The sequence below is a fragment of the Phyllostomus discolor genome, chromosome 14 (genome assembly GCF_004126475.2).
Source record: "Phyllostomus discolor isolate MPI-MPIP mPhyDis1 chromosome 14, mPhyDis1.pri.v3, whole genome shotgun sequence".
Lineage (NCBI taxonomy): Eukaryota > Metazoa > Chordata > Mammalia > Chiroptera > Phyllostomidae > Phyllostomus > Phyllostomus discolor.
The window spans coordinates 26,013,227-26,036,966 of NC_040916.2; the positions used below are offsets into that span (position 1 = coordinate 26,013,227).

Here is a 23,740-nt window from a genome sequence, read left to right on the forward strand (position 1 = left end):
CTGCGTGGGGGCGAGGCTCAGGGACTGGGGAGGAGGAAGCGGCCCCGGCCTGCCCGGCCCGGCTCAGGGGGAGGCCGGGTCCAGCAGGCTCCGGGGCCAGCGTCTCCCAGGTTCTGGTCATAGCCAGGAGGGGAGCCGCGGGGACGGCCAGCAGGGACAGCAGCCCCAGCTGCCACACAGGCCTGGGCTCTCGGCAACGGGTCGTCTCTGCCGGAATGAGTTTAGGCTCGTGGTCATCAGCACAGCTCGCGTGTGTGTGTGTGCGTGCACACGCGTGTCCACACCCCACAACTCACCAGCAGGTGCAGGGGTCGCGCCCCCGGCCCCACCCAACCCAGCGGCACGCCCGAGTCTGCACTGTGGACCCCAAGCTCCACCGCGTCCCCAGGTTTGGAATAAGAGGTGGAAACGCCCAGAGAGGAACCGGAGACGTTCGCGAGCACCAGGGCCCCGCAGTGCAGAGACGCGCTGTGGTTGGCGCTGCTGGGCCGGACCGGGTCTCGCCCACCCGAGGGTGACGTGAACCCAGGCAAAACAGCCCTCTGCAGACCGAATCACGGCCCGGGTTCGCTGACCCCGTGACCCTGGGGCCATCCCGCGAGAGCACTCGGGGCTCCTACCACCCGGCCCTCATGATGCAGACACTCAGTGGGGCGGTGCCCTCGGGCACGGGGCACCTCTGCCAGCAGGGACAGGCAAACACCGGCACGGACGGCACTGTCTGGATCAAAGCAGGGGCTTGAAAACACCATTTTTTTTTTTGGCAAAATGCTACTTAAAGAATTTTTATTTGCTTAATTTGGGGGGGGGGAGCATTGATGTGAGAGAAAAATGTCAGCCGGTTGCCTCTTGTACGTCCCTGAGCCGGGGCTGAACCGGCGACCCGCCATGCGGTGGGACGATGCACGGCCCACTGAGCCACGCTGGTCAGGGCGGGCAGAATCCACGTCACGTGACACCGTTTACTGCGTGTTGCCGAGAGCAGAAGTCACGGCGATACTTCCAGTGACCGCACGTTCTCCAGCCCGCCAGCACGTTCCTGAGGACGGCTCCGCGTCGTCCGGAGAACGAACGTGTGAGCGGCTTGTCCAGACGAGGGACCGAGTGCCCAGAGAAGGCGAGTGCCTGGCTCAAGGCCGCCCAGCAGGCACCTAACTGCCAGGGCTGGGACGGGGGCCCGCGTCGACCGACCCTCAGGAGTTTGGAGGTGCTTGTCTCGGGCGAGATGCGGGACTGGCTGCACCCAGGACACACAGGATGGGGGGACCATCTCGGGGGCCCAAGGCTCAGGAACAGCACCTGGTTCGGCCGCTGCTCTCCGCGGCCCGGGCCCCTCCTGCCGGCCCTCCGGGGCAGGGTCCGCACCCCCCCGCCCCCCGCTCACCGTCGGGCCCAGACAGCCCCCGCTGTCCTGACGACGCCGAGGCGGTGACACAGGCCACTGTGGCTGCCCCCCGCCCTCGCCCCCCACCGCACAGCCGCTGCAGCGCCGCACAGGAAACCCAAGTGGCAGGAAATCTATCTCCGGGTGTCACCAAGGGAGCCAAGTCTCCTGAACGTCCCCCTTCTTCCCAAGTGGCCAGAGCCTCCTCCCAGGTGTGCAGTGGAGCGGCGAGCACAGCCCCAAGCCCCCGATGGCCGCTCGCGCCCCCGAGGCTCCCCGTGTCCCGGCAGCCACGGCGTCACCAGCCCCCGGGGAGCGGCCGAGGCCGGGTGACGCGCCAGCGGTCACAGAGGCTGTTAGGACGCGTGCACGGTGCGGAGGGGGGCGGCGCCCGGGGGCTCGGCCCCGCCACGGCGAGCACCCTGCCCCCGGCGGCGCGGGCCCATTACCTCCCGCGTCTCCTCCGCGGCCACTCGCCTGCCCGTGAGCACCCTGGTCTCGGGATGAGTCCCCTCCGCCTCCGTTTCTCTATCCATCACATTTAACACTCTGACAGTAACAGTCTATAATGTTTCTATTCTACAAAACCGCTCTGTCAACTCCGGCTTCCAGAGCAGCAACTGAGGAAAATAAATAACAGCGACGCGGGGCGGCCGCCGGCCTCCCGGGCTGGGCTTTTCCGTGTTAGAGATGCTGCAGGGGGAGGGGAGGGGAGGGAGGGGGCGGGGGTGGGTGCCGGCACCCAGAGCTCCGCCGGGCCCCACAGACCCTGTGCGGACCTGAGGGGCCGGCCCCGCGCTTCCTCTCGGACAGAGAAGGGGCTCCTGTCTCCTCAGCCCACCTCCACGGCGGCACAGGGGGACGCTCCGCCCTCTGACCCCAGGGTGCTGGTCGCGTGACAGAGACCAGGACGGCCTGCACCTCGGAGAGTGTGCAGGCAACATGTGACCAAGGGGCGGGTGAGTCGGCCGGGCCCGGGCAGACCCACTTCGACGCCAGTGAGCGTCAGGATTGCCCCTCCCGCCGCCCCCCCCAGGCCGCAGGGGAGGCCGCCACCTCCCAGCCCAGGGCCCCCAGCAGGGGGAGGGAAGGGCCGGGACACGAGCCCCCGCAAGGCCTGGCCCCTCCTGGACAGGACACCTGGGAGTCTGAGGCTAAACTTCGGGGATGCCTGAAAATGGAGTGGCTCAAGCCCCTCGAGCCCCGTCTGAGACGGAGTGGGGTGGACGCCGGAGAGCGGCCCCTAAGATGACCCACGGCCACAGAGAACTGGCCGCGCTCGCCTGCGAGGCCCGAGGGCCAGCGTCCGTGGGGCGTGACCAGAGCCGCACCGGGCCCCACGTCCCGCCCCGCCCCAACTCCCTCGTCCTTCCCGGTGCCGAGCTGACCTCCGGGGCACCCCGGGCAGACACCCCACAGACACAGGCCCGAGGACGGAGTCTGGCTCCCCCTGCAGGCAAGGCAGCCGACGCCGGGTCTGCGCAGCACAGCACAGCCACCAGCTGTGGCCACACCTCCGGGCTCCACGTGCCGAAGGAATTACACGCTTCAGTCACCAACAACACGTGTCTTTCCACGTCACAACGGCTGCCGGCCCTGTCCATCTTCCTTTCCGCACAGCCGCCCCCCTCACCCCGAACACTACTGCCCCCCCCACAGCCGGGGTCCCCTGGGCTCCGGCTGAGCACCCCGCTCCCACCTCGCTGCAGCCCGGCACCCCCGGCGCTTCCCAGCTGCGTCCTCCAGTTGGGTTTCAGCAACCTCGTCCCCTTTGCTCCGGTGACCTCCAGGTCTCCAGTGCTTACCTCGGGCCTACCTCTGCCACAGCCAGGGCCACGGTCAGTGCCAACCCCACGGGCTCCCTGGACCTGTTGCGTCCCATTTCCCCTGCTTCCCAGCACGCGCCCTCCAGCCCGATCTCGGGCCCGTGCACAGGGCGGCCCCGTGAACAGCCCGCGCACACGGGCATGGGGGCACGCCCGTTTTATGGGGCACACCTAGGGATGTGTGGCCACTCCCCGGTGAGCGAGGACTTGCTCCCAGACCCCCTGTCGCCGGCCCCCGCTGGTCTATCCCGGTCCGACTCGGGGCACCCGAGGAATGCCGGGACCGGTGGGGGACGAGGTCTCCACGGGACCCCCTGCTCGAACTGTGAGTGATTACGGAGCACCTGCCCTACGCCCTCGCCCGCCCTGGAACACCGGGGGAATACAAAAAGGCGCTGGCCTCCGGGTGTTCACGGCCCCGTGGGCAAACACACGCGGGGGCCTGGAGGCACGAAGACCGGGAGCTGTCGGCTGGAGTGGAGGGGCCCGGCCGCGGAGGTTGGGCCAGGCAGGCACAGCAGGCCGGGCCGGAGCACGGCTAGTGTCCCCGGGAGAGGCGGCCTGCAGTGGGGGCAGCAGGGAGGGCACTCCCGCGTTGAGGAGACGGTTTTTCTGAAGGCGCAGGAAAAGGGGTGGGCACCGCAGGCGACTCGACACGTCTGTGGGAAACCTGAGAGGCGGGTGGAAATGACCCCGGTGGGGCGGGCAGGCCCGGCCAGACCTCGGGGCCCACCTGCCCCCGTGGCCTCCCAGCGCCACACACGCTCCCAGCGGGGACCAGGTGCCCAGGTGCCGCCGTCCCCAGGGCCCGCCCACGGGAAGGCAGGAGCCCCGCGGGCCACAAGCCGCCGCTTCCCCTCCGCTCAGCAAAACTCGAGGAAGTTCAGGGGCCTGAAAGGGACGTCGCTGTGGTGATCCCTCGAATCAGTTTAAGATTAAAGACAACCTGCAGACCTCAGGTCGTGGGCCGGTGTGAGTCACAAAACTCCTCGTGGGGCCCTTCACGCCTGACCTCACTCGTCCCTGGGCGGAGGCTGGGCTGCCCCTCAGGACGCTCCGCCTCTCCCAGGACCGCTCCCCTCGCGGCTGCTCCGGGGCGCTGTGACCTCGCGCGGGAGCCTGGCGCAGCCTCTCCGTGTCTCCCGAGCTCCCCGAGTGGGACGGGGACGGGGATTGCTGCTCCGCCTGCGTCCCCGGGGGCCGGCGAGGGCCGCCTGGGTCCGTGCACGCAGGCCGACCGCAGGCGCGCTCCGGAGACGAGACCTGCCCCTGCGCCCCAGACGGCGGCACTGCCCGCCCCCCCCCCCCCCCCCCCCGGGGCTGGGAGGAGCGGTGTGTAAGCGCCGACTTCCCAGGCGAGGACGGCGAGCCACACACAGGCCGCCACCGCACACTCGCTCTTCCCCTCGTCGGACCCCCAGGCTCCCGGGGACCTCCAGCCTCCGCTCGCCGGGGGCCTGAGCAGCCGCCCAGGAACCGACGCGAAAGGCCCCCTCCGAAGGCAAGCGTGGCGTCTCCACCTCCCCGCCCCCCGGCCCTTCCTGTCCGCCTGTCTGTGTGACGCGCCTTCCTCTGCAGAGACCCACAGCCCCGCCCCCGCCCGCCGGCCTCCGGGGCGGTGGCCACGGTCGCCCGTCACGAAGACCTCGGCCTGCAGGCGCGGGGCGTGCAGGGCGCAGGGGGCGGCCGAGCAGGGCCCGGTCAGGACGTGTGCAATCAGAAGGGTTATCTAATGCTAGTTTCACTCTAATTGAGTCAGTACCATATGTCACCCTGCAATAACATCGCGAGCAGCATGCAACTGAATACATATTTAATTCACATAATGGGTACAGCAGTAGAAGTAATCAAGGCAGTTTGCCATAAGCCATAAAGAAGCGTAGCTTGTTCCTATCAGAGAACATTTGGCACTCGGGGAGAGAGCCGCGGCACCGGGGAGAGAGAGGCTGCCTCGCCGCAGAGGCTCGGGGGGAGGGCGGGGGCTGGGGCTGGGGGAGACCGGGAGGGGTGTGGAATAAAAGGATGAAAGCCGGGCATCGATTCCCAGCGAATGAAAATCAATGGAGGGATACTTTCGGCGGGTCGCTGGCCATCTCAATATAATTAACAGTAATGGGCTTATTGGCACGCGCTTAATAACTGAACGTGAAGTGTGCCCCGGAATTTCCCGTGCTGTCACCGGTCCTCCTCGGTCCCCCCCCCGGCCCGGGACGTGGACCTGGCCACGGAGCTTCCCGGCGCCTGTCGCCACCGCCCCGCGCCGGGACAGGCGTGTGAGGACAGGCGTGTGAGGACAGGCATGTGACTGGGGTCTCCCCGCCTCCCCCAAGGAGGTGATTAATTCGCTGGGCCACACTCATCAATATCTCTGGACAGATCAACCGGAGTTTTCATTAAAGCCATATTAATGTCGCCGAGACACAGCTGTGGACAGGTTATTCTACGGAAAAAAAAAAAGAAGAAAAAGAAGGAAGGAGGAGGAGGAGAGGAAAAGCCACCTCCGCCTTGCGGGCTCTGGCGGGGTCACCGGGAGCCGGCCCGCCCCTCGTGAATGCGACCCCCCCCCGCGTGTTTTGATGTTTATTTCATGAGGGTAAACACATCCGTTTCACTTCGGGAAGGTGCTCGCTGTAATGTATCGTCGGTGGCGCCAGCAACGAGGGGACATTAATTTCAATTCTAACGTTTAAACACTTTGGCGAGTCCCAATTACTCATTCCCGGCTCGATCCCAGGAGCCCGGGATGGCCGCCGGCTCCGCCCTCCAGCCGCACGGCCCTTGGGGGGGGCAGCAGCATGGCGGGGCGCCCTCGGCAGTGCGACGGGCTCCGCCGTCTCCGTGCAGAGGAGACCAGCTCCGACTCTGTTCTCGGCCTCAACCAGAGGCGGCCGGCCACTGCGTGGAGCAGCGCGAAGCCTGGCCAGCCAGGAGGGGGCCGTGGGGGAGGACGGGAGTGGGGACAGGGCCAGGCGCCCCCGCCCCGAGGACGGCCCCAGGTGCAGCGTGGCGGAGGCGGTGGCCCCGGTGCCATGGAGGGGCTCCAGGCGGCAGCGGCTGCCGCCCTGGCTCTCTGCAGAAACCTGCGTGCAGCATCTCCCTCCGGCCAAGGTCAGGGTCGCCCGTGTCACGGGAGGAATGTGTGGGGGAGTCTGGCCGCGTGAGAGGACGCCACCCGTGGCCGTGGTCATCACTCGCTCCCAGTTCGGTTCCGACAGCACCCGGGGCTGTGCCCAAAGGTCCCGCAGCCACACGCTGAGCCCCCCTTCCAAGCTGCTTCTGGTCCGTCCACACAGCACGCCAGGGACCCTCTCCGCCTGCAGGGGCCGGCCGGCGGGCACCGCAGGAAACGGAGGGACCCTCTGTAAGAGTGGGAACACGGCCCCGACGTCCAGCCCGGGGCAGACCATCTAAATGCGGCCGCGCCGGGTCTCACAGACACAGCCTGGCTGAGGGGAGAGAGGGAGGTGGCAACTGGGCGGGATGTGCTAGGCCCTGGGGCGAGGGGCTGGCGTCCACCAAGGGCGCTGCCACAAAGACCAGGCTGGGCAGCCACCTGGGGGGCCCGAGGGGCGGGGCCCGGCCCCATGCTGGGGACTGGGGACCTCGTGGCACACGGGTCCCACTCAGTGCCGGAGGCAGGGCACGTCCGGAGGTCGGTGAGACCTGAAGAGCGTGAGGAAGAGAAACCCCTCCGGTTCTCATCAAAATCGCCTCCTCCCTGAGCGAGCGCTAAGCCCACGCTTGCCCCACGCACACGTTCCTGAACAGAGCCGGGGACCGGACTCGAGACGGCAGTCCCGTCGCGGTGCCCGGACGGCTGTGCCGGCGCGGCGGACCCAGACTCCGGGGCCCGCGTGTGGCCTCGATCAAGCTCGCGCGGCAGCCCGGGCACCTGGCTGAGCCCCGTGCACGTCCCCAGGGCCTCCTGGGCCGCCGGGGGCCGGCAGCTGCGGGCACGGGTGCCGGTGCCCCCGGCGGAGGGTGCGCACAGGTAGGCCACGGTCGTCCGCTCGCAGGGCTGAGGCAGCCGACTCCGAGGGCTACGCCCAAAGTTGAGACGGGGGAGAACCACGCTCCCGGAGGCTTCCTCTCCCTCCAGCCTCCTCAGAACACGCTTGGGGACCGCTCTCCTCCTCCTCCTGAGGCTCTCAGCCTGGTCTGGGGCAGGACTGGTGTGCGTCTGGGAAGCAGAGCCCACCCAGAGCTGCTGCGTCCCGGCAAGGGCCCCGTCTGCAGGGAGGGGGGCACCAGGACAGCCGGCGAGGGACTCAGATCCCGGACCCTGGGGGCTCGGCCTGGCAGGACTCAGCGGGATCCCCCAGAGAGCTCGGGTCTCTCCCCCAGCTGCCACCTGCCGTCTGCCACGTGGGAGGGAGCAGCCGTCTGACAGTGGGAGAGACGCAGAGGCACCTGGGACGGGGCTGTCCTGACGACACAAAATCAGCTTTTTTCCCTTTACATTGGAGGGTCCAGCTCATGGGCGGAGTTGGTAGTTGACAAAAACAGCAACTTTTAAGTGACTGAAATCATCACTCTTTTTTTAAAATAATTTTTTAAAATTTTTGGTTTATTATTGGCTACCTTTCCTTTAAAGATTTTATTTATTTATTTTTTAGAGAGGGAAGGGAGGGAGAAAGAGAGAGAGAAACATCAGTGTGCGGTTGCTGGGGGCCGTGGCCTGCAACCCAGGCATGCGCCCTGACTGGGAATCGAACCTGCGACACTTTGGTTCGCAGCCCGCGCTCAATCCATGGAGCTACGCCAGCCAGGGCCTGACGTCATCACTCTTAAAGTGAAAGTTCCTAGAGATCAGAGATGTCCCGTTTTGAGTACTAATGTGTTGTTCCACGTGGGACGGCGCGGCACCTAGTACGTGCTCGGTGACGGTTCGTTCCCTTGGTGGACGGATGCACGGGTGGGCAGACGGACGGACACACGTGTCCCTCCTGTGGGCCCGGAAAGAGCTGCTTAAAAGCCAAAGCCACTGAGTGTCAACACCCACAGAGAGAGCGACTCCCGAGTGCAACCTGTGGGCCGCTTCCTCCCCGGCCCGGAACACCGGAAGGGCCCGTCGGAACCGGGGCGGCCGAGAGTGAGCTGCAGAACGAAGGGGCCGCTCCCCTTCTCCCCGCCGGGCCCCCGGCAGCCGCGGCGCATCACGTCTGCTCACGTGTCTGCAGCGAGGGCGTGTACATAATCACGTCCCCACGGCATCTCAGTGACACGCTAACGCGTGCTTACCGAGCACTCGCGTCGTGTACATGAAAGTACCTGAAGGTGCTCTTCTGTTTGCGTGACTTTTTCTTAAAACGCGCCCCCCCCGCCCCGTGTCTTCTTCACACCGCTGCTCCATTTAGGGAGTCCCCTGGTTCTCAGTGCGCACCGTCGTCCCCAGGGCCCCAGGGGAAAACCCGGAGGAGAGCGGAGCGGAGCTTGCGCTACTGTCTTTCCACGGTGACTCCTCGTTTCCTCGCTCTGGCCTGGCCGGGGCAGCACAAACGTGCAGGTCGGCCACGCCAAGGCCACCTGCCCCGGCCCCCAGGTCTCCGAGCCGCTGCGACATGACTGCGAACAGCTGCCTCCGAGGGGCCCGCTCGTTAACTCCACAATTGGTATTTTAAACCCTGGGAAGTCCAAAGGTTTATTGCAACTGCCTAATTAACTTTTCAACTTCTTCATTCATTTGCTCTCAGTTGTATTCCCTCAGGTTAAAATAGGTGTGTGTGTATGTACGAGTATACACAAGGTCCGTCTGGAGAAGTCCAGCCACCGTTAACATCATGGGGACAGTCCGTGTGGCATCTGCGTAACCGGGCAGCCGAGGAGCGTGCACTGGAAGGCACAGGCGTGAACAGGGATGACCTCACTGTACTGGTCAGTCGGGCGGTCGATGCCGCTGAGAGAGCACGTGCGCTGTGTGGCCGTCACGTTCAGAGTGACTGAGCGAGTAGAACAGCGAGTCTGCATCAGATTTTGCGTTCAGCGTGAACACTCCTCCGTGGAAACTGTTCACATGATCCGGAAGGCCGCAGCTGCGGGCAGCTGGTGACTGGCAGCTTCATCACGACAACGCGCCCACTCAGGCATCACGTCTCATGCAGAGTGTTTTAGTGAAACGTCAAATCGCCCAGGTGATTCAGCCTCCCCACCCCTCCCACAGCCCATATTGGTGCCCTGTGACTTCCGGCTTCTCCCAAAACTAAAACCACCTTCAAAAGGGACGAGGTTTCAGATCATCAGTGAGACTCAGGGAAATACAGTGGGGCGGCCGATGGTGACCGGGAGAACCGTGTGAGGCCCCAACGTGCCTGCTGTGCGGGGGCTGGGCTGTGCTTGTCCCGTGTACAGAGTTTCTCGTACCTTCGACAGATGCCTCTGTTTCTCACCGAGCGTGGCTGGACACCTTCCGGACAACCTCACGTATGTACACGTGTGCACCCCCACCCACCCACCCACCCACCGCCCTTCCCGTCCCCTGAACACGAAGAGCGGAAGTACAACCGGTCCCCTCCCTCGTTCTCAGGCTGTACTTCTTCTGGCAAGAAAAAAGTGTGCGCGGTTAAAACGCCACGCCCACGCACAGTCGGTGTGCCCGGGTGTCTGTGGCGTTACGAACTAAGCATCCAGAGCACGAGCAGCACACAGAGGCCCAGCTGCTTCCTTTCAAAACACGGCGGCGCCCTCCAAGTCCCCTCCGGGACAGGAAAACCGCGGGTCTCACCACCGATGCCTGGAAGACTTGGAAATGTCCAGCCAGCGCTAACCAACCAGCCCTGTAGTGGGTGCTGAGGCGCGGGCCCACTGGCTGGGAGGTTACAACGGGATTCCTTTGCAGTTGTAATATTAAAATTACTCATGTTCTTCAGACGCCCTCAAAAAAACAAGCTTCATAGCTTTCTTTTTAAAAAGGCAACTGCACGTTTGCTGTGAGGTCACCCAGAGCCTGCGCAGAGGTGGGCCAAGGTGGGCGCGGAGCCACCGGGGACTGCGGTCTCCAGCAGGGAGGAGGGGGGCGGGGCCGAGGGCTGTGACTGACACTTCAGCGAGCAGGGAGGGGAGAGAGGCCCCGCCCCTCAAGGCCTGCTGGAAGCCGGAGGGGAAGCCCACAAGCGCCTTCACGACGTTTTCGCCCAAACCCCCGGGGGAGCGAGCTGTGGGTGCCGCCGGTCAGCCCAAGGCCAGGTGTGCCGCCTGCCAGCCGTGTGACGTGACACCGGCGGTCCCCTGGCCCCCCCGCCCCGGGGTGTGCAGAGGATGGACTAGGGACTCGGTGAACTGTGAACACCGCGGCCCAGACGGGGGTTCGCTCCAGGGGCACTGGGAAACCACGCCGTCCCGCCGCGCAGGGTGGGGCCTTCCAGGAGGGTGAGCCCGAGACCTCTCGCTCTGACCGAGCTCCCGGGCCGCTGCCGGCTCCGTGGGTCCCGGCCCGTGGCCCAGGCTCAGCTGGCTCCGACTTGCAGGCGCTCCCCCACTCTCCAGTTCGTTCGGCCAGGAGTCTGTGTCCCAGAAGTACGGCACACCGGCGGCTTCCGAGTTTTGGCAGCATCTCCAAACACTTCTGCCTGTTTAGTTGGCATCAGGTTCTTGACGGTACTTGGTGGCTCAGAATTAATTCCTCCACCCCAGAATTACCCAGAACATTCCATGCCTCTGGATGCTCCTCTCAGGACTCCCCGGCTCCTGGCGTTCACACCGAGCCCCGGGGCCACCTCTCCGAACCGGACGGAGGGTTAGGGTTGCAGTTACCGAAAAGGAGTGGAGCACTGCCCCTGCGCAAAGCGGTGACCACCGCGGCGTCCAGGCCACGGGAGGAGCCTCGTGATGCGTGCGCTTCGGTCCCAAACACCAGGACGCCAAGGCCCCGGGTCTAGAGGCCAGCTTCACCCTCCTTGCTCCCGTGTAAGTCACGACCCCGGGACCACCAGGCCCGACCCCTCGGAAGGCCATCTGCTTCTAGAAACAAGCGTGCTGGGAACACGAAAACAACGCCACGCCACGTGAAGGGGGCCCAGCTTCCATGCGCTCAGGGAGCAGAGACGGGGCCGGCCGGATGACGGCCGGACAAGAAACCCGCCCCGTGACGGCAGGCCTGCTGGCTGGGGGACCGCCAAGGCGTCAGCCCAGAGCCCCCCCGCGTGTGCCCCAGGTCCCCAGGGGCGCACACCGACACTTGTTCAAGCGCCCTGCACCCCCCCCCCCCACCGGGTCCTACCACTGTGCCACAGAACGGGAAGGAGAGTCTGCGCTCGCTGGCCGGGGAGGACCGGGCAGGGGGCAGGGAGCCGGGGGCCAGGGGCAGAGGGCCGGGGCCGGGCCGCAGCGCTAAGGACTCGCCCGGCAAGAACAAAACCCAGACCTGCGTGCGCATGTATGCAGACAATCGGAGGGGCACGGGCACGCCTGGCACAGCCGTGTGGTAGTAGCCAGGGACGCCCGCCCAGGAGAGCCCATCTCTTGCACGGAAACGGCCGAGCGGGGGAGAGCGCTGCGGCTGGAGGGGAAGGGGAAGCCTGTGGAGCCACGGAGGCCAGGACCCTCCGAGGCTCCACCTGAGTGCAGACCCTCAGCTCCAGCACCGCCATGAGAGCCGGGGCCTAAATTATTGATCCCCGGCCCCCATCAGCATAACAGTCACGTCCCAGGACCGAGATCCAGCGCAAGGCGCTCTGCGCGGCAGCCGCCGGCATAATTAGGAGAAACTCTCATTATGGGGGGAGCGAGGCCCGCAGACACAGGCCCAGCGGCGGGGCCGCGGTTGTCCCCTGTCCTCCTCGGGTCCGGAGATGGCCAGGCCATGTCCCCCGCGGGGCCCACAGGCGACAGCTCATCCGAGGGAACAAGGACACACGATTCACACACGCGACAGCCTCGCGGGTGTGCCCCGTCAGGGAGAGGGGGAGCAGAGTCACGCGCCGAGAAATCCTCGCCGCGACCGGAAGGAGGGGGGGCGGGGCTGGAGGCCGGTGTGCTGACCGGGGAGTCCGAGCAGAAAGAAACACAAAGAAAGAAAAGAAGAAAAACCGCCAGGGCAAGAAAAGCACATGAAAAATAAATAAAAAGAAGCATATTAATAATGGAAAACCCACTGTGGGCTTGCTTCGATGTAATTTATTCGTTCTTTGAACGTACGAGGGGTCTGCACGCTGGCAGGCTCCCTCCCGGGAAGGCTCCCTCCCGTGAGACCCCAGGCTGGCGGGCGGCAGGGGGCACGCCCGATTCGCACACCCACCCCTGCACCCACCCCCAGCCTGCTCCCACACCGCCACTGGGCCGTGCTTCCTACGGATCCCAGACGGAACTGGCGCCCCTGCCCCACTTTCACACAAAAGATCAGCCTTTCACACACGCTCCCAGAAGCAGCCAGAGGTGCGGGGAGAGAGCACACGGCAGAGCCGGGTGAGATTCGGGGCGGGGCTGCAGCCACGACCCCGAACAGGACCTGCCGCCCCCACGCAGGCCCGGCAGGGCACACACACTCACACACACGCAGCCCCGAGGTTTGCCGACGTCCAACGCCACCGTGCCGTCACCTAAGAGACCGTCCCCACTGAACCCGGCCCGTGGCTGGAGAGGCCCCTGCCACACTCGGGGAGCGCCTGAAACGGACTGTTTTCACTGCATCCTGGTCGTTGATGAGGTCCCCCGGCGGCCGAGGACTAGCGCCGGACGGGCTCCCGCCCCGCGAGGAGAATGACCTGCATGACCCGCAGGACCTGCACGACCTGCACCGGCCTTAGAGCAGGCCTCAGAGCAGGCTGGCCGGCACCCGCCCGCCTGCGCGCGCTGCCCGTGCTCGCGCGGGGATTAGCATGGGCCGCACGTCACGCGGAGCGGAGCATCATTAAACGTCTCGGCTGGCGGGGCGCGCGGAGGAAGGCGGGGTGTCACCGCTGATGGGGAGGGAGACCTGGTGTCATTCATCAGGGAACACGCACCAGAAACGGCGAGCTCTCCGTCTGCATCAGACACGGCGCGGCCGCCTTGGCAAAGCGCACGCCGGCGCAGACCCGGGCGGAGACCCCCCCGAGGTGTCCCCCCCCACCCCTGCTCTGTCACGGCCCACAGGCCCTGGCTCCGGGCCGCCTGGCCGTGTCCCTCACGGGTCCCTCGCTGGTCCGCCCACTCCATTTTCTGGGCCAGCCTCCTTGGTGGCTCCGAGGCCCCCGTTCCAGCCTTCCCCCCAGACCTGCCCGCACGCCTGCACACCTGCACGCCCGCACGCAGACCACTCCCGAGCGGTCAGGATGCCCTCGAGGAAAGGCCCACGCACAGAGCGCCCTGGGGGACGCCCCCCCCCGAATCCAGGGAGCTCAGGAGTCACGTGGGCTAGGCGGGGGCCGGGCTGGCACACACATTTTTGGCACCAAGGAGCGAAGGGCTCCGGAGGAGATGCTGAACCCCCCACCAGAGGCTTCTCCCAGGAGGGGGTGTGGGGTGGGGGTCTCACTGCTGGTGCCTCGGCCCCCAGGTTCCCCGCCACCGTGTCTGCAGCATGGCAGTCGTTGGGGCGACCTGGACATTTGCTGCGGGTGAGCGCCCCTGACCATCAGCTCGGAAAGAGGCCCCAGGCCACCTCCCTGCCCTCCTCGAGGGTGTGTCGGCCACGGGAAGTGAGCTCAGCGAGCCCTTCCGCCGTGGCCGCTCTCGGAGATCCCTGCGTGGGGTCGTGGTCGCCGGCTGCCCGCTGCTCGGGCGCCCTTGCTCTCGGGAAGTGGTCAGACGTGCAGGGGAAAGGGGACAGGCCCAGCGCCCGCGGTGGCAGCCGCTCTGGAGCCGGGAGGCGAGGACAGGCCCCGCAGACGTCCCGGCCACGAGGGCCCCTGACAAGCGCCCACCGGGAGCCTCCGAGCCAAACCTGCCCGGGTGGCAGGGAGCGCCGAGGGCTGAGCACGCCTGCCAGGGCCGCGAGGCGGCGGGGCTGCTGGGGACTCGGGAGGGGCAGCCGGGCAGCGTGCAGACAGGCGGTCGGAGAGGCCGAGACGTGCCCGAGAGCCCCGCTTCTGGAAGGGCCGCGGGGCCCGAGCTCAGCCCGCCCTCGGACACGCACAGCGGGCTCAGCTGCACGGCCCGCGTCCTCTGTGCCGGCGGGGCGCCCCGCCCCGACCCCACGCTCCCGCCTCCCGGGGGCGGCGGCCCCGCCCCGCCCGAGGAAGTGGCCGGGTGTAATTATGCAGAAAGCAGCTCCGGAGCCGCATCCACACGACGACAGACGTCTGCCGCGGCGCTCCCTCTCGGTACGGCGCTCCTTCTCCCCAACTGCTCGTACAGAATCATAGCCTAATAGCATCCCATTAACATAATTGCCGACAGGACTAGCGTTCCGTGTCTCAGAGCCATTTACTTACTTCACCATAAAGAATACCAAAACAGCCCTAAAACCACGGCACGGAGGGAAGGAGGGTGGGGGATGGGGACAGGCACGGGAAGACCTCACCCCTCTCCGGTCCCGGGCTCCGGAACGGGGCTCCAGCCCCGGAAACACAGGGGCGCCTCGGATCTCGGGGAGCCTTCCTAGCAGACTCCCAAGCAGACGTGTGCTAAAATCTAAACGGATTCTGCCAGGCGAAATGAAATTCCCATTATTTTTAATTAATCCTTAATTAAAATATATTACTCCGCAGATTCCGCAAATCTCTCTTAATATGCAAATGTGGCCCATTCAAGGATATTTACATATCATTAATTAAAACGGCACATTCTTTCAGTCTAACAAGCTGAGGGGCTGGGGCTGCGCCACGCTGGCGTGAGGAGCCCGTCCGAGCGCCGCCGAGCTCCTGTGATGGAGAGGCGCCAGGCGCCGGCTGCGCCCGCGGACGGCGGGCAGAAGGACAGGGCGCGTTACACCGTGACTCTCGGCAGCACGAGGACTCCAAACACCCCGGGGCTGTGGCCGAGCGGTCCCCACAGGGCGCGCAGCTCCCCGCTGGCCACGCCCACCCACGGGTCACCCGGGCCCCGCCCTGCTGGGGGGCCGGGTGCAGGAGGCGCTGCTTCGGGAGGGGGGGGGGTGTGTGTGCTGATTCGCCCACCGGCCACTGCAGAAGCAGCCTCTCTCTGAGCCTCAAGGTCGACCACACCCAGAGGCGGCGGGTCTGGCGGGAAGCGTGAGAAGGGACTCGGGACCCCGGTCCCCTCGGCCCCTGCTCAGACCCACCACAGGGGACGCCCAGCAGCACACCTCTCGGTGGGGCGTGGGGCTCGGCGGCACAGAGCCCTGGTGTCCTGCAGAGACCAACTCAGGGCCCCGGAGCCAAGGGCCAGTTGGGGCGCCGACGGCTGGGGGCGGCGTGAGGGCACAGTTCCCAACCGCCACGTGGAGGGGGGGAGCTCACCCGGGAATACACGCAAAGATGGACGCCCGTCGCCTTCCCGCAGACAGGGCCCCCCCCCCCCCCCCCCGCAGGGACAGGCGGGCAAGGGTGGCCTGCTGGCCTCGTCTGCGGGACTCTGTGGACCGCTCGAGGCCGGGCTGGGCCGACAGCTGAAGGGCGGGAGCAGGACCTGTGGGTACGGCCGGCCTGGGGCCCCGAGACCGTGGGGAAGCGCACGCCGGAGGGGGCTGTGCCCAGAGACCGGGGCCGTCACCTGCTGGGCGCCGCACTCAGCTCAAGCCACCTGGACGGGCCCCTGAGCAGGGCCACAGCTGACTCTGAACCCGGCCACCTGCGGTCACTTTTAACCCTGGACACCGAGACGACAAAGTCCTCGAAGGCCGGGGGCCCCCGTGCGAGGCCGAAGGTGCACTATCGCACCAGGGCAGGGTCCTCGTCTCCGGGCCCAAGCAGCTACGCACGGGGTCTGAGCCCCGGCTGCAGGCCGCGACCCCAGGCTCCTGTCTGGGCCGGAGTGCGGGCGCTGCCAGCGGTTCTTTCTTCCAGTCGTGAACTCCTAGGAGGCAACGACCTCCGCTCAGGCACTCGCCGTTGGCTCGGCTCGCTGCCGCAAAGACGGGGACCCAAGGTGCATGCGCGCACGGGGTCCCCGGGGGAGCTGCCTGCGAGACAGAGGGCAGGTCACGAGGTCGCGGGCCCGAGCGGTCGGAGGGCCCGGCCTCCAGCAGCAGCGTCGGTCAGGGAGGGGCACCAGGACACTCTCCAGCTGTGGACGGGAGTGGGCAGCACCATCACGAGTGGGTGGCACCGCAGGTGCTGAGAGCGGGCGTGGCTTCGTGCTGAAAAGCAGGTCCAGGTTCAAGTCTGCGTGGCTGGTGGGGCGAGGAGGGGCGCGCGGAAAGAGAGGGAGCTCAGGCCGCGGCAGGGGCCCCTCGCTCAGCCCCAGGAGGAGCCCCCTGCGGGGCCGTGTCCTCTGCCCACTGCCACGCAGGCTCCGAGTCCCCCTGACGACGCGTGCACTGAGTGGAGGGGCCCAGCCTTCCGGCAGCCGCTTCCCGAGCCCTGGCTGGGGGTCACTCCCCGGAGCCCCGGGCCCCAGCAGGCCCCAGCAGGCCCCAGCAGGCAAGGGAGGTCCCTGCGGCTCCGCATGGAGCCCAAGAAAGTACTTCGGGCCTCGCCCCCACTCCCCGTGCACAGGGCCAGGGGCCCTCCTCCCCAGCCTGAGCAAACCTGCCTCCCTCCCAACTGTTCCGCCCACTCAGGAACCCGGTCCTCGTCCCCTCAGACCCTGGGAAAACCGGCCTCCGCCGCCACCTGGTCTCCATTGGACCCCCCCCCCCCCCCCCCCCCCCCCCCCCGTCTTCCTCACAGGCCGAGGTTCGGGTGCAGACAACAGGTGTGGTTCCGGCTGGCCCCGAAGGGCAGGGCCCAGTGGTCAGAGGGTGGCCCCTCCGCACGAGCAAGCCCGGGCCCCGGGTCTGGGGAGCTCGCAGAGGCACGAGGACACCCCACTGCTGGCTTCGGGGAGACATCCCGGCTGCAGCCACCCATGGACTTGGCAGCCACCCCTCTTGTCCTGGCTCTCGGCCCATCTCCCCCGAATTCACGGCAGGGCCCGCACTTCCAACCAGCCCAGTCCTCCTGCCCCCGTGCCAGGACAGCGGGCAGGGGGGCGTGCCATCCAATGACAGGAGGACGTCCTTCCCAGACCATCTGGGGACACCCTGCGTGTGCCCCCAGGCCCTGGGTGCTCAGTGCACACCGTCTCCCCGCTGGGCGCTCACCCTCCGCCCTGAGCAGGCATCACAGGGTGCACGGCCAGTCCGCGCACGTGCTCCGGAGCCAGGGGTGGTGCGCCTCCTCTCCCCCTGCTGGAGGAGGGGACACCCCCCCCTCTGTCCCCATCACGCTGCTCACGGCAGGCAGCAGGGGCGACGGGACCCACCCTTCCTGTGACCCGAGGGACATGCAAGGTCACCATCTACCCTCTCCCAATCAGTGAGGCGGCGCGGGGCGTAGGGCCAGAGCAGGGTCTGTAAACCGGCCCGGCTCACCTGGCCGCGCCCCGAGCAGCGGGTGCCCTGGGGCTGGTTCCCAGGCCCCCGCCCGTCTCCTGCGCCCGAGAGCAAGCAGGAAGGAGCCCCCGCCGCACAGTGCGTGGGGGGGGGGGGTCCGGTAACACAGGCAGAGCGGTTATGCGGTACCTGGTGTGAGGGGGCGCGATGATCATCAGCTACTGTTCTTCCAGGGCACCTGCCAAAGCCTCCGTTTTGCCGATCGATGACCCAAGGCTGCAGAGGTTCAGGAGCCTGCCCGGGGTCACTGAGCCTGACCTTACGCAGTAATAACCGAGAAACAGGAACCACAAACCCGGGCTGGACTCGGACCACCGGTGTGGCCCCACGACACCACACTGCACTCCGGACAACGCTGCAGCCCCGCCGCGGTGCAGCCGGGCGCCGTCACGGCCCTCCCTGCCTGCACAGGTCCCCACCAACGTGTCCGAAACACCCGGGAGCTCGAGGACCACAGAGTGCACGCCGCTTCCGGCGGGCCAGCCCCTCCCCGGCCAAGCGTGGGAGACAGATGCCGGAGCTCGCCGCCGTCCACGTGCGGGGCAGACGCGCCGTCTCGGCTCCACTGCCACAGCCACAGCTCCCGGGAGGAGCCGTCCGCTTTCCCTCGGGCCTGCCGTCAGACGCAGCGTCCCCGGCCAATGCCCCACTCCCGCTCGGGCCACGTCCACGCGGGCCCAGAGTAAGAGCGCGACACACGTGACACACACAAACAGACTGGACGGTGCACCGGCCCCGGTCTGCACGGCAGTGGCGGCGGCAGAGCTGACGCCCACGGGCCCACCCACGGCCAGCCCCGAACAGGGCCCTCCCTCCCGGCGGCACCGTGTTTGCCCTGCGCCCTCTCCACTCCGCCCCGCGAAGGACTTCCCTCCGCGCCCTCTGCGCCCGTCACTCGGGCGTGAGCCGACGTGGGGAACCCTCCGGTGGCACCGGCGCCTGCCGGGTTTCAGCCACATTCCAGAGTCCCCTCCGCGTGACTCATTGGAGACGAAGGGAGGGGAGGCGGGGGCCCGAGGCGGATCCGGGAGCCCCCTCGGTCTGGAAGCGCGGCCCGGAAGCCTCCGGTGCACGTAACCCAGTCTCAGGGAGGGCAGAGAGACGCTCCGCGCTCCCCGTTGGCCGACCTGACGGGACTCAGAGGAGGCGAATTCCACGGGTGAATTTTCTGGCTCTGCAAAATGCGGGTTCGAGTCGCCGGGAGCCCACAGAGTCGCGGGCAGGCGGCGGGGACAAGGCCTCCGAGACACGGAGGAAGCATGGGCCTCCCAAGCTCCTGTTCGAGCAAAGAAGGTCCCGACACTGTCACCGGTCGTGGGACCTGAGGTCTCGTCAGGACACACCTGCCCGGCTGCTCCGCCCACAGTGATGGGCCCCCGGCCGGAGCGCCAGCGTCACTGACGCGTCAGGAAAAGAGGTGACGTTTCCGACCCCGGAGGACCTGTGTCTGTAGAACCCAGGAGTTAGCACCACGTTAAGGCCTCTCTTTGGTGAACTAGCCAGATAACGAGAGTGTTTTATTCTGACTCTCCTAGAAAACACCACTTCTGAATGTTCAGGAGCGCTCGCCGTGTTGACACTGCGCTGCCCCTGCTGCTGCAGGTGAGGGCTGCGCAGCCGCGCAACCTCGGCGACCTCAGTGGGTGCGGTGCGGTGCCGAGTCGGCCTGTCAGCTCTCGTCCCCCACACCCACGGCGGGCCCAGAGGCAGGCGCGGCCCCACCCCCCACGCGGGCTCGGCGGCGAGTCGCTCCTCCCCCGTGTCGGACCCCCGCAGGGCTGTGGTGGCCTCGTGGGGAAGCCCGCCCACCTGTGCCAGGGAAGAGCCCCTTCCTTCCCTGCGGGTCGGAGGGCAGGGCCGAGACTGTGCGCAAGGGTCCAGAGACCCGGACCTCCGGAGCAGCGAGCACACACACCGGGGTGACCGCAAGAGGAAGGTCCCCTCAGACCAGGGCCAGACACGCCCGCGCGGCCTCACTGGGACGCTGGTGACAGCGCGCCCTCCGGGCAGTTCGGGGCGCCCCGCACCCGCCCGCACCACGGGGCAGCGGCTTCTCTACTCCAGCAGCCACGTCACCCCCGGCACGCGTCCGCAGGACACGGGCCGGCTCACGAACAGCTCTTTGGCTGAAAGGCGGTTATCCAGAAAGGCGATTCTTCCCCGGGTCACCTTCCCCACGGCGTCCCCGACCCAGCAGGGCACAGCCAGCAGGGCCGTCTTCCCTTCCTGGCACGCTCTGCGCCCCTCCCTGGACCGTGAATGTCACAGACCATCTCCCTGCGGCGAACCCCTGAAGGCAGGGGCCGACCTGACTGCCCCTCACCCCAGCTCCACGAAGGTCCCGCGGGAGCGAACAGACACTTAAGGTTCGGTGAACCGCTTGGGCCCCTCCAGCGACCAAGGACAGCAGTGCCCTCCCTAAACAGACCTCTGGGTCTAAGTCACCGGGTTTCTCGCCATGGATGCCGTGCTGGGGGTGGGGGGCGGGCGGGAAAGGCAGCAGGGTGGGCACGGCTGTGGTGCCCAGACCTCTTCTCGCAGACCCCCCCCCCCCATGCTGGCCCTGAGCAGACACACACGTCACCAGGGCGCACTCGGAGAAGGGGAGCACTTAAGGCCCCCACCTTTACGAGCCCCCCTTGAGCCTGCTCCTGGGCCGATGCGCGCAGGGTGGCCGCAGCGGCAGCTGTGCTGGAGACCAGCAGAGAGGGGCGGATCCCGCTGGGTGACACACCCGCACCAGCGGGTCCCGAGAACTGGTGTCTCGCCACAATGCCACCGCTAACCAGGGCACCAAGGGCATGCGGGCATACAAGTGGCAACTCCCCCCCACACATGAGCCCACGCCCACTCAGAGCTGGGCATGAGCACACACGTGCAAACACACACGTGAAGACATGCAGGAACGCACATGGCCACACCCGTGCACATGAACACACACTGGAATACACACGGGCACACACGAACACTGGCAAACACACACAGATGAGCACACATGGACGTGCACACCCCGGCCTGCCTGGGTCAAGGCGCACACACGGGCTCTCTCTCGGGGGACCCGCCCTTTCTCGCTGTTCCGAGTTTGCCGAGCCACCTGGCAGAGGCTCCCGACCGCCCCGACCTTCACAGCACGAGGCGATTCCAGCCGGACGCCGCCCCACCCGCTGTGTCTGCAGAGCCCCTGCCCGCGGCTCTGGCTCCGGCCGCCGAGGCCCTAGAGCCGACGGCACCGGCTGCGAAGAAGATGGGGATGCTGCCGCGAAAGCCCCCGGTCAGCGCCGGCGGGCGGGGGGGCGCAGCCTTGAACCGGGGCAGCCAGCACGGTGAGAGGACGCCCGGGAAGGGGAAGGCTGAGCTGCTGGACACTGGGCGCACACGGGCCACCTCAAGCTCCCATCAGGGGCCCTGCACCGCCCCGGGGAGCCAGGCGAGCGTGCGTGCGTTCCAAGACCGGAACTGCAGGTCGCGGACACCAGGTCACCTTCAAAGACAAGGCTCGGGAGCAGGGGCAGGAGAGCGGTGCGAGCGGCAGGCAGGGCCCAGCACACAGAGCCAGCGACAGCTGGCCCCAGGCACGCACCCCGCGTGGTGCCGCCGCCGCCTGCGGGGGCCGGTGGAGGTCACCTGTGACGACAGACCAGAGGGCGCTACAGCGGGAGGCCAAGGAGGGGCTTCCGAGGCGACGGAGGGTCCCGAGCCTTCGCTGGGGTGTCACAGGGGTGACCCCGCCCCTCGGCGAGCTCTGGAGGAGGAGGACCTGAAATGTAGCCCCTGCCCTCTCGCCTCCCAGCCCCGTGACCTTGCACGTGCTCCGAGCCGTCCGTACACTGGGAGAACCTATCCACGGCCACCTGCAACTCAACACTCCAGAGCTACGATGCCGATGACAGAGGCGGCGCTCTGTAGCTGGCGTAACGTCACACACAGAGACAGAGGAGGTGGCTCTCCCAGGGGGACGGGGCGCTCGGCCCGCTGGGTCCTTCCAGCCCATGGTGACGCGCTCCGTCCACCGTCAGAGCGCGCCGTCTGCGGCCGGGCAGAGCCTGGACCCGGGAGCTCACGCCTGGCCTCCCCTGCTCCTTCGCACGCAGGCACAACACGCCACGCACCCGCCACACACACGCCACGCTCCTTCCCGGGCGCTGTCTGTTCTCACTTGCTGCTCTGTCTGCTGGATAAGGGGCCCACTCTGCATGGGGCCTGTGAATAAATCAGCGGGCAAAGACGGAGGCCGAGAAGCCTCCCCGAGGCGAAGGCGCGGGGCCCCACGCGGGGAGAGGCCCCTGGGCCCCGCCGGGACTCAGGGAGGTCGCCGTGGGCAAGGTGGACCGGGTCACGGGAAGGCGTCCCTGTGTGGCGGCCCCTCCGCCCCCTGCTCGTTTTGGAGGGCTGTGTATGTGATCTGCACGCGCCCCCCCGCTCCCCTCCGCACTCTCCTGCTCTCGGGCTGGGTTTAATTTGACACCTCGAGCTTTGGTAACGAGGTGGGGAGCGGCGCGGCCACAGCGGAATTCATTAGGGCTCCACACTGCAGGGCCCGCGCTCTGCGCGTTAATGACATCGGAGGGTAGGGAAACGAGACAGCCGCCACGCGAGATGAAATAAACATGAGCACTGTCAGCGGTGACAGCCTAAGCAAAGGGGACAAAACGAGCCAGGTAGAGAGACCTTTCCCGGGCGGCACAATGCGAACCGACAGCTTGCGGCGCCCTCCCCCGCCCCCGCCCCCAAGGCTACAGGGTGAGAGGTGAGGGTGAGAAGGAAGTGTGCATGGGGAGAAGGAAGAAAACACAATTAAATGATCAGCTTTAACATACAAATCTCATTTACCAGTTTAGTGCTGGCGCACACCAAACGCCTTGCCTCCCTCCAGGAGGAGGCGGGGGGGGGGGGGGGGGGGGGCTGGCGGCCGCGCCGCGCTGGGCAGCTCCTTCCCGCCCGCCCCAGCAGCCTGCGCGGGCTCCCTGGGCCGACTGTCTCCCAGCAGCGTGGCTCTGCCCCCCCACCCCGGCCCGTGCCCCAGCCCCCGGCTCCTGATGCCCCCGGGAGCGCTAGGAGGCGGCGGCAATGGCAGAGGGCGCAGGGGTGGCGGGGAGGGGCGGAGAGGAGGGCCCCGGCCTGCCTTTCTCCCCCAGGTGTGGGGGAGGGGAGCAGGCTGACAAAGAGGGCGCGGCGGCCTGTGATGGACCCTGGAGCAAAGCCCGGCCTGTGCGCCCGGGCAGGGTTGAGGCCTGCTCCCCGCTCCCGGCTGCCGGGAGGGTTCCCGGCCTGGGACGGCCTCAGGGGCCGCGGCGCGGTCTCCCTGGCACGGGATGCGGACGAAGCGCGTGTCTGTGATCAAACCGGGCCGGGGCCTCCTCTCTCAAGGGAAAGGACCGTCTCCGCAGGAGCCAAGGGGGTGCCCCTCCCGTCCCGGGAGCTGCCCGAGATGAAGGCGGCCTCCCCATCTCAGATGGGCTGGCTCCACAGGGCGGACCTCTGTGGAGCCCGCAGCGGCCTCGCAGAGCTGGGACTCCCTTCCACACCCCTCCCGGCCCTCCTCCTCGGTCAGGCCCCCTTCGGACGGGGTGCTGGGAGCCCAAGCCCGTCCTTTAAGGCCAACTGCTGTTCGCTTTGGCCACGGGCTGCTCAGGCAAGGTTTCCCGAGGACCCCCCAAAGCTGGGACCGTGACTGGGAGAGGAGAGACCCGTGCCTCCCTCCACCGACCCGCAGGGAGGGAGCGCGGCCAGGCTGGGTCCGGGCAGCAGGCGACCCGCGCACAGGCCCACGCACGGCCGTGCTGAGTCGGCGGCACGAGTGTGAGTTTGCCCTGTGGCACCTCGGCGAGTGTGGGGGAGGGGAGGCTACTCGCAAACGTGCCGCAGGGACGCGGCGTGCGCGGGAGAGCCCGGCACCAGGCCCTCGTGCGTCGTGGCTGTGGAAGCCACGCGGCCGTGGCTCCAAGCCACAGGCACGAGCCACTGATGTCGGAGAACTGCCTGCCTCTTTCATGTCCCAGGGCAGACAGACAGATCGGGGGGCGGTGTCACAAAACGGGACCACATTCCTGTCCAACGCGCCCTGGGGCCTGAGACAACGTTTTGTCTGCAATGCGCACCGAGCGTCTCGGGGGAGGGGCG

At 67.3% G+C, this 23,740-nt stretch overlaps 1 protein-coding gene across 1 annotated transcript in view; it reads left to right on the plus strand.

Moving 5' to 3' along the window:
• The window catches only part of LOC114512163 (dapper homolog 3-like), a 92,573-nt gene extending 90,856 nt beyond the window's left edge, over window positions 1-1,717 (plus strand). Inside the window, exon 13 of the mRNA XM_028531062.1 lies at window positions 1,577-1,717. Coding sequence (XP_028386863.1) covers window positions 1,577-1,717 — 141 coding nt within the window. The remainder of the gene's footprint in view (window positions 1-1,576) is intronic.
• Window positions 1,718-23,740: the final 22,023 nt, after the last annotated feature.